This window comes from Nylanderia fulva, unplaced genomic scaffold, assembly GCF_048542155.1.
Source record: "Nylanderia fulva isolate GAGA-0341 unplaced genomic scaffold, ASM4854215v1 Scaffold672, whole genome shotgun sequence".
Lineage (NCBI taxonomy): Eukaryota > Metazoa > Arthropoda > Insecta > Hymenoptera > Formicidae > Nylanderia > Nylanderia fulva.
Genome location: NW_028190778.1, coordinates 1946 through 11516, shown reverse-complemented (window position 1 = coordinate 11516; position 9571 = coordinate 1946). Strand labels below are relative to the sequence as shown.

General features: G+C 32.4%; 1 protein-coding gene across 1 annotated transcript; it reads right to left on the bottom strand.

The window, feature by feature from the left end:
- Nucleotides 1–2199: 2199 nt before the first annotated feature.
- Nucleotides 2200–4410, bottom strand: LOC146720541 (uncharacterized). Its single transcript, XM_085488293.1, has 7 exons — nucleotides 4345–4410; nucleotides 4126–4206; nucleotides 3328–3747; nucleotides 3085–3183; nucleotides 2815–2998; nucleotides 2665–2699; nucleotides 2200–2250 (listed from the first exon to the last, which is right to left on the bottom strand). The coding sequence occupies exons 1-7, from the start codon at nucleotides 4408–4410 to the stop codon at nucleotides 2200–2202; spliced, it is 936 nt and encodes a 311-aa protein (XP_085344419.1).
- Between the last annotated feature and the right edge of the window lie 5161 nt (nucleotides 4411–9571).

The following is a 9571-nucleotide window of genomic DNA, read 5'->3' as shown; positions in this document are numbered from 1 at the left end:
TTATTGTTGAAGATTCGTTCTTCGGATCGAATCCTCGAGGACGATCGAATTTTCTAGAATGTTTTTTGTTAAATTCCTTAGTGTTTACGCCAAGGAAACACGTGAAACCAACGTGTACACTCGCCGCTAATTGGCGTGTGTACATCGTCTGATTTTCCGATGGTCCAATCGAGGACCCCGATCGGCTGCCGCCCTACGCGAGCTCCGAAATTCGCGCAGCCCTCGAGTCAGTCCTCGAGAGAGCGAGCGCCGAGAAACATAAGTCTCCGTACGCGACGAACTTGTAAAAGTGAATAAACTAATTTAAACCGTTTCAAAACGCGTACAATCATTTGATCACGTTAACCCGGCATCCTACAACGTTAAATCTTATACAGTTATAAATACCATATTTTCTCAATAAGTAAAACATTATGATACTTTGTAATGTGTGTAACATTATATAAGAAAAAAATATATTTTACTTTAATGTTAAAGGTTCTGGGCACGTACACAGTTCCCTGGCGTTATTGGAGCAATAGACGGAACCCATATAGCAATTGTTCCACCAAAAGCAGAAAGACAACATTTCTATATTAATAGAAAATTATATCATTTATTAAATGTTCTTATTGTAAGTAACTTTATCTATAATATACAAAACTCACACACAATATATATATAAAATATATGTATGTAATAAATTTATAGATATCGGATTATGAAGGTAAAATTTTGACCGTAAATGCTGCACATGGTGGAAGAACACATGATGCCAGAGTGTGGAGGGCATCTCTTCTATCGAATCATTTGCAGGAAATGTATACTGAAGGACGAAGAGATGCTTGGCTTTTAGGTAATAATATTTAGTTGATAGAGTGTTTTATTTTATTTCAGTCTTGGCAATAATATTTTTCAATGTATAATAAACTTTATATGTCTTTTCTTTTATAGGTGATAGTGCTTATCCACTGCTGCCATATTTGATGACACCTAAGCTGAATGTACCTGAAGGTACACCAGCAGCAAGATACACACAGCATCATGTTCGAGCTCGATCTTGTGTGGAACGATGCATAGGAGTACTAAAGGGAAGGTGGCGATGCCTAAGAAAAGAGAGAGCTCTACATTATGAACCAGAAGTTGCAGGTATAATTGATATTAAAATCTAAAAGTAGAAATATTAAACATTGTGGCCATTTATGTCAGTAACAATAAATGTCCAACTTCTAAAATGTTTCAGGAGAACGTTTCATTTGTAACGTTATTACAACGTACAGGTAATGTAACAATAGAATTTTGTATAACTATACTTGTACAATGCAATAACGTTACAAATAAAACGTTCTCCTGAAATATTTTAGAGGAGGGACATTAGCTGATGCCGAAATGTTAGCGTGACATTTCGTCAACATAATAGCCAAAATGTTTAGTGCAATGCATGTAAAATGTATTAAATATATATATATATATATATATATATATCATATAAATTATCTCATAACGTATATAAAATATGTTTATTGCAACTAATATATATATATATATATATATATATATATATAATTTTTTTTTACATACATAAACACGCGCGCGCGCGCACATACACACACACACACAATTAATCCAATGATCGTCGACTAAAAATACCTTAAGTACAGATTTGCAATTAACATTACATTTGATGTATATATGTTATGAGATGTTTACCATATATAAATATTGCATAAATATTTTCATTTTTAGCTCGAATAGTTAATGCTGCCTGCGTTTTACATAACATTGCTATTCGTTGGAGACTTCCAGAACCGGAGCTATATTATGATGTAATAGATTTAGAAGTTCCAAGATATCAAGAGATAGCAATGGAAAATGGGAATGAAGTTCGGCAAAGAATCATAAATACATATTTCCAAAATAGGCACTTATAATTTCAACATTTTTATTTAATTTATTTATATAATTTTATTTATTGAGGTAACAGCCGAAACGTTTTATTATTTTTATTATCATTGTATTTACTAAGAAATAAATCAATTATGTGTTGACATTACATCTCTCACTAATTTAATATGCTCGTTATAGTTGGCCCTGTCTTTCTAAATCTTAATTTTATAATAACACACGAGCCTTGTCTTTAAATATCTAATTGTTTTCCTTATTAAATATAATTTTATTTTTATTTATTTTTATTTTTATAATCATATTTATTTTTATTAATCACAGTTTGACAGTCATTACAGTGTCTAATCTCTTTTGAACATAAAATCTCTATAACATAAAATATTTGCTAACATTAGAAGTATCTTTTAAACATATAATACTGATGCAAAAAATATCAGGTACAGAAAATATCACCTACATGTTTATGTCTTATATAATTATTAAAAATTATTTAAAATATTGTTTATTTATTATATATTTATAATATAACAAATATAAATAAATAATTGAAATAGCAAAGATTTTTTAGCTTTTTGATAATTATGTAAGATATGTAGGTGATATTTTCTCCATTTCTTCTCTTAAACGCATAACATTGTAGTCAATATTACTTAAAATATACTTATAGTCAGAATAAATATCTTTTAAATATTCAAATTTTTCTTTCCGTAAAAGTAATTTTTCTTTAGAGATCCTTAATTTCTCATTTTTAATTTCAAGATTTTCACGCATTAATTGCACAGCTGCACCAGAATTATTTTCTTTACTATTGGTAGCTGAAAAATAAAAGAAACATTAAAATATAATATTGTTTCAAAATTTTATATTCTATTTAATTTTATTTTAATATCAATATTTAAAAAAAGCACAAAAATCAATAATATTTAATACCTTTGCTTCGTGTTTCATAACGTTCAGAAATAACTTTCACTTGTGATGCGGTATTTATATTTTCATCCTCCAAAACATCAACATTAGCATTAATTTCATCCTCCAAAACATTAACATTAGCATTAATTTCATCAATGTCAATTTCTTCAAATTCAATATTATCAACAATGCTGCTTTCCATTTCCTATAAATGATTAATTTTTTATTACAAATATATAAATATATGAGCATACATTCTATTCGTGAATAAAGATATGTGATTTTACTAACCTGTGCCAAAAAATCTGTGTTTGTAGAAGTTGATGGATTATTATTAGTTACATCTATCTTGTACATTTTATTGTTTGTAGGTAATATAGAAGTATATTTCTGAAAATATTTAAATATGTAAAAATTATTTGGGATATTATCATATTATCTATTATTAATTCCTATTAAAACTAAACATATTAATCATTATTAATGATATTATATTAGTATGTATTATATTCAAATGCACATATATGTATATACTCTTTTTATTTGCGCAGCAATAGATGAGTTTTGTTCTTGCACAGTCTTACATGATCCTTCATTTGTATAAAAAGATTCTTTCAAAGATCTTTTCGAAATTGTATCATTAAGTGCAGACTCTCTCGGTCTAATTCTACTAAAATTTCCTGCTTCAGATATCTGAAGCAAACTAGCAGATTCGTTCGAGGATCTTTTTGAGATTGTATCATTAGGTGCAGACTTTTTCTGTTTAATTCTACTAAAATTTCCTCCTTCAGGTATCTCAGGCAAACCAGCTGCTTCCGTATCTATGATTTCTAATAAATTTTCTTCTAGTTCTGTTAATTTAAGAATCTTTGGTGGTCCTCCGCCTGTACCGCCAGCGTAACTTTTATTTTGGGCGCATTTTTTTAATACATTTGATTTCCAGTCCCTCCATGTCTACATTTATATAAAACACGCAATTTTTTAGAAGTCCATTCTATAACAATTATCAATAATTGTAAGCCTGTATGTAATTGCTGCGCATGCTTTTTCAACATTTAATAAAATATGCACAACAATTACATACAAAGCTTACAGTTATTAGTAACAGAATAGGCTTCTTATTAATCATACTAGTGTAAATATAAAAGGCCTATTCTGTAACACTAGTTAGCAATAACTGTAACTTCTGTATATCGTTGCACACAGCGATTATATACTTATATAGAGCTTACAATTATTGGTAATCAGAATTACAGAATTGATTATTACAGAATGATCGCTAAATGTTACTCTGATCACTTAATAAGACATTATAATTTCTTTTATAAATACCTTTTGCCATTCTTTGCCTTGCTTTTGCGGTCCATTTCCAGTAGCATTTAATGATTGGCTTATGGCAGTCCACATATCATCCTGTGTAAATAAAATTTATTATTATTAATATCTATATTATTATATATTTATATATATATTATAAATAAAATACAATGACATTGACGATAAGAATTTCGATGTATATATTAATTTATAGATAATATGATACACACTTACTAATATTTTCTTATTGCCACTATTATATCTCAAGCGGCCTCTTGCAAAATCCTCGTTTTCTTTCATGTAGCTTAATAATATTTTTTTTTGCTTTTCGGTAACGTTCATGATTAATTAATATTTTTAACCTCACACTTCTAACACTATCGGCGGTCTCGGCAAATCTGTCTTGTGAAAATGTGAGATTACTAGACCGGAAATGCCTAGTTATTTCACATTTTCACTCGACAGTTTCATAATTGGGTGATCAAAATCACGTGAAATGATAATGCGAAAAGTGAGTAAATTCACTCGAAAACCGTAATAGGCCCCCTGGTAGAGATTGCGTCGGTTAAGTCCCGGAGAGATGGCTTCTTAGTAGCGATAGCGGTGTTCCTTTGGTGACTCATCGCTAACGGTTTTCAACCGTCCTTTATTCTCGGTAGCGATAGCGGTGTTTCTTTGATGACTCATCGCTATGCGCTCCGACTTTTCTTATCGTATTCTTAGTAGCGATAGCGGTGCTTCTTTGGTGACTCACCGCTATGCGGCTTGCAACGGGCCTTTCTTATCTTATTCTTGGTAGTGATATTTTTTAACGGTCTTTTTATAATGGTTTGCAGGTTGCAACGTGTTTCAGCGTTGCATCATGCATTGCATCATGCTTCTGGAATGTAACGGTACTCAATCGTCTTTCTAGAACCTTCTAGAATCTTTTAGATGTTTCTTGAAAGTAAAGTCGAGTTCACATAATAAAGCGGGTTTCATACCTAATTACTACTTTACAAGCGATATATATTTTAGGTATTATTCTTTAGAATATGTTGATTCCTTTTGCGATATGAAATAAAATGCATTGCTTCGTAAATTTTGTTATAGATTAAAATAATCTTATTTGCCTTAATTTATATTCATATTTGAATGTAAATTATAGAAAAGTTTAATTGTAACTTCTACTATTATTTTATAGTTAGAATTTAATAATCATGATAATGTAACGTCCAGACAAATTTCAAAGTCTCAATTTTTTTCAAAATTTTATTCTTTAACCTACTAGTCATGACAATCTCTAACCTGCATGAAAGACCGGTATTAACGAATATTTAATCACACATATAATTACTCATAAGTTAAAACATGTTTTTTCACCAATGACAATGGGAGTAGCAACCCACTTTTAAATAATATTTCTATCATAAAAGGCATAATTAACAAGGGTGCTCCGCTCTAGATCATTCGTTAGGAAACATAAAAGTTAGAGAATAAGCGCGCCTAAATAAGACAACGAATGTATGTTCTAACCCTTAAAACACTGTACATATTGCATGCTACTAATGCCCCTGTATACTCTACACCATTTGTACTTAGGAGCCCCTAGGCACCGTACACATTGTATGTTTATAACCCCTAATTATACTATACCCGTCGTACGCTCTAACCCCTGAGTGTATTACACACTTTATACAGCCACGAATATGTAGAACTTTTCTTTAGACGGCACTTTACTAACCAACACACGACAATAGAGAAATCAACATTACCGACCAATGATAAAACAGAAACTTGCCTACCAACTACATACAGAACTTGCCCACTAATGATAAGGTAGAAAACTACCTCACCAACCGACGACAAATATGAGGACTAACATTACCAGCCAATAAGCATGCCTATAACAAATATATTATTAACCTTAAAACTCTCATTTATAAATTAGGAGACAAAAATCATATGCAATATGCATAATAACATTATATCCGTCATACAATCGAAAATACTATAGCTATGCAATGTAGATGTACGAATTGAGTGTTAAACTTAGTCAGGGACAGTTTAGAAATTCATTCCTGACACAAACTCTCTATCAATTTACATATAGCAATGTAAATGTAAATTGATAAGTTTTAACTGTCCAAGGCATTTTATTTCAAATCGCAAATTCTAAGGGATAATACCTAAATATCGTTTATTAAGTAGTTAGGTATGAAACACGCTTTATTATGTGAACTCGGCTTTACTCTTAAAAAACATTTAAAAGATTCTAGAAGATTCTAGAAAGACGGTTGAGAACCGTTACATTCCAGAAGCATGATGCAATGCATGATGCAACGCTAAAACACGTTGCAACCTGCAAGGCCCGTTGCAAGCCGCATAGCGCTGAGTCACCAAAGAAGCACTGCTATCGCTACTAAGAATACGATAAGAAAAGTCGGAGCGCCCGGCGAATGAGTCATCAAAGGAACGCCGCTATAGCTTCTAAGAAGCCATCTCTCCGGGACTTAACCGTCGCAATCTCTACCAGGAACAGATTGTCTCCGGTACTTCCCCGGCATATCTCTCTTACCATTGGCTTAGCCTCATCACCCGATGGGAGAAGCGAGCCACATTTTACGGTATATAAACCCTGCACCCGGCACGGAACGGCAGTGATTTCGTCGCAGTAATTCCAGTCAACAACAATCCAGCACTCAACCAGCAATTACTACGGGGTCCTGAAGACAACGAGACATAGCCGCCATTTTGGTGAGACATAGCCGCCATTTCGGACCGAGGTACCGAGGCTCCTCAGATCTTCAGACTCAGAGGGAAGAACACAGTAGCGAAGTGTACCATAACAAGGCACATTAGACATAGTCTAACCTTGTGAGTATTTAAGCCAGTTCACATATCCCTAAATAGTAAAGCGCGACGGACACTCATTATATTTAATCATTATATTTAATTATTCAATATTAACTCAATCTTACATTACATTCCGAACTCTAAATTTTGAATATAGACATAAGCCATATATTACTCTGCATTCCCGATATTATTTCGATCCACGTATTGCATCTGCACACGTCTGCGTTACAATCGTCGATTTATTCAATATTTTACTCAATACTATTTAATACTATTTAACCAATATCGCACACTTACTCAATCTATTATAATAAATATACTTATGTATTTTATTGTATTACTGCTTACTTATATATGTGTAACCCTGTATCCTACCACATATTAGCGAATTGAATGCCGCTAATTCCTCTGTACACATTAGAAACTATATCCTGTCAGAAGGTACATTTGCAAGTCATCTCTGAGGTGCACGTTTAGTAAAGTAAACGTCACTAGTCTATTAAGACAAGGACCAGAGAATCCGGCCTAGCCGGATGAACACCTATCTCTCTATTCTTTTACGCTTTTATTACCTTGCATTTTCCAATAGTTGCGAATACTTTACCACACCAACTGACAGTGATTTTGCATATTGATATTCGATTCATTTGACAAGTGTACACCACCTAACCCTATTTACTACCTATAGAACGATACTCTGTCATAAGGTAAATTCGTTGCTACGATTCTGAGATGCACGTTTAGTAAAGTGAACGTATGCATTAGCCTTTAAGGACCAGAATTCACACGGGTCACAGTGTATTTCTTTAACCTTCTCTGCTTACTCTCTCTCTGCTCTATAATCCAAACGAATTACTTTACCAAACCGAATGACAGAGGTCTTGATAATTACTAAGAATTATTACTTCGATGTTTAAGACATTAATCTTTGATGCCTGAAAGTACAAGTATTAATATTCTTGATATACATATTAATACACGTACCCAGAATCCTTGCATATTGAAATTAAACTTATTTTGACCAGTGTACTCCACCTCACCCTGTTTAATACACATTAGAATAATATCCTGTCAGAAGGTATATTCGCAAGCCATCCCAGAGGTGCACGTTTAGTAAAGTGAACGTTGCATTAGCCTAATAAGACAAGGACCTGAGAACCCGGCCTAGCCGGATGAACACCTATCTCTCTATCCCTTTCACGCTTTTGATACCTCTTGCATTTTCAAATAGTTGCGAATACTTTACCACACCGACTGACAGTGATCTTGACAAATCATTGAGAATTTATTTATTTCAAAGCCTAAAGTATAATGATCGACATATCGAGTATTAATATTCAGAATATCGATATTAATACTCATATTCAAATCCTTACCCTCTCCCAGCATCACTATCTCTCTCTTCTTTTAATGCAAACTATTATAATCATTATTTCAATGTTTAAAACGTTAACTCTCGATGTTTGAAGGTACAAATATTAATATTCTTTACGTTACCAACTAATGATAAAATAGAAATTTACTTTACCACTTAGAGATACTTTACTTATAGCCGATAACATACAAAACTTCATTCCCAGCCTCGATAGATATCAATACTCCTTTTCAAACCCTTTTCTTTCTTCACCCACATTATTACCAATCCTTTTTCTTTTTTATACAGGTTTATTATAACAATCACTGACATAAAGTTAATTCATTAACAGGTGAAGGGCAGTTTCACATAGATTAACCTTTCATCTCCGTTCGCTTTCATTAACAAGTAAATCACGCTGCAAACGTGAGTCATACTTAATTATTTTAGTAATAAAGCAATCTCTCTTCAACGAAAACATATTATTCATATAAATTTATCTAACCGTTAGATGGTCTCTCCTTTCCGACGGAGGAGGAATCAGATCGATCCGTAGCGAGCGACGTCTCCATAGGCTGCGCGAACGTAGGACACCGCCAGACCCTTAAATCTTAATGTCCAAATTTATCCAACACGAATAATCGTACAATCCCCTTCTCAGACGTTTACTCGCCAATTAATAATATCCCCCTCACATTGATTATTCTCACCCGTTATTTCCGGACCCGTCACATATAGAATCACAATATACTTATAACCGATCCGAACCATTGATCTTTTCCGATCCTGAATATTACGTCACGAATTAAGCCCAACAGTTGGCATCAACATTATACGACCCTTTACTTCAATCAAGTTTAACGTATTCGACGAGGACACCGTGGACCTCACTTCCAACGAGGCTAATAATTTAGTCCCAAAAGAAGCACAGAATAATTTTAGTTCTTCCTAAACTATCTATCAATAAATTAAATTATACATTTTTATTGTATTACTTTAATAAGTGAGTTTTACTTAATATATAGTGATAAAATTTAATATAATACATATATTTCTATAAATAATTATATAAAATTATATTTGCAATATAGTAATGATTAAAGCAATGAGATTATAAGTAAATGAGATAACTTACATTTCGTTACATGCAAGCTCAAATTGATATCTAACTTCATTATATTCTTTTATCCAATGTGAAATCCGGTCTGGTTAATTTTAGGTAAAAAGCAATCCGTTATATATTTTTCACAATTATATTTTCATAGTAAA

Excerpts from the sequence above, each read along its gene's own strand:
- LOC146720541 (XM_085488293.1), bottom strand. The coding sequence starts at position 4,410 with ATGAAAGAAAACGAGGATTTTGCAAGAGGCCGCTTGAGATATAATAGT. Across the intron at positions 2,999-3,084 it reads ACACAGATTTTTTGGCACAG|GAAATGGAAAGCAGCATTGT; the intron begins GTTAGTAAAATC and ends AATCATTTATAG. Across the intron at positions 2,251-2,664 it reads AAAATAATTCTGGTGCAGCT|AGATTTTATGTTCAAAAGAG; the intron begins GTGCAATTAATG and ends TTTATGTTATAG.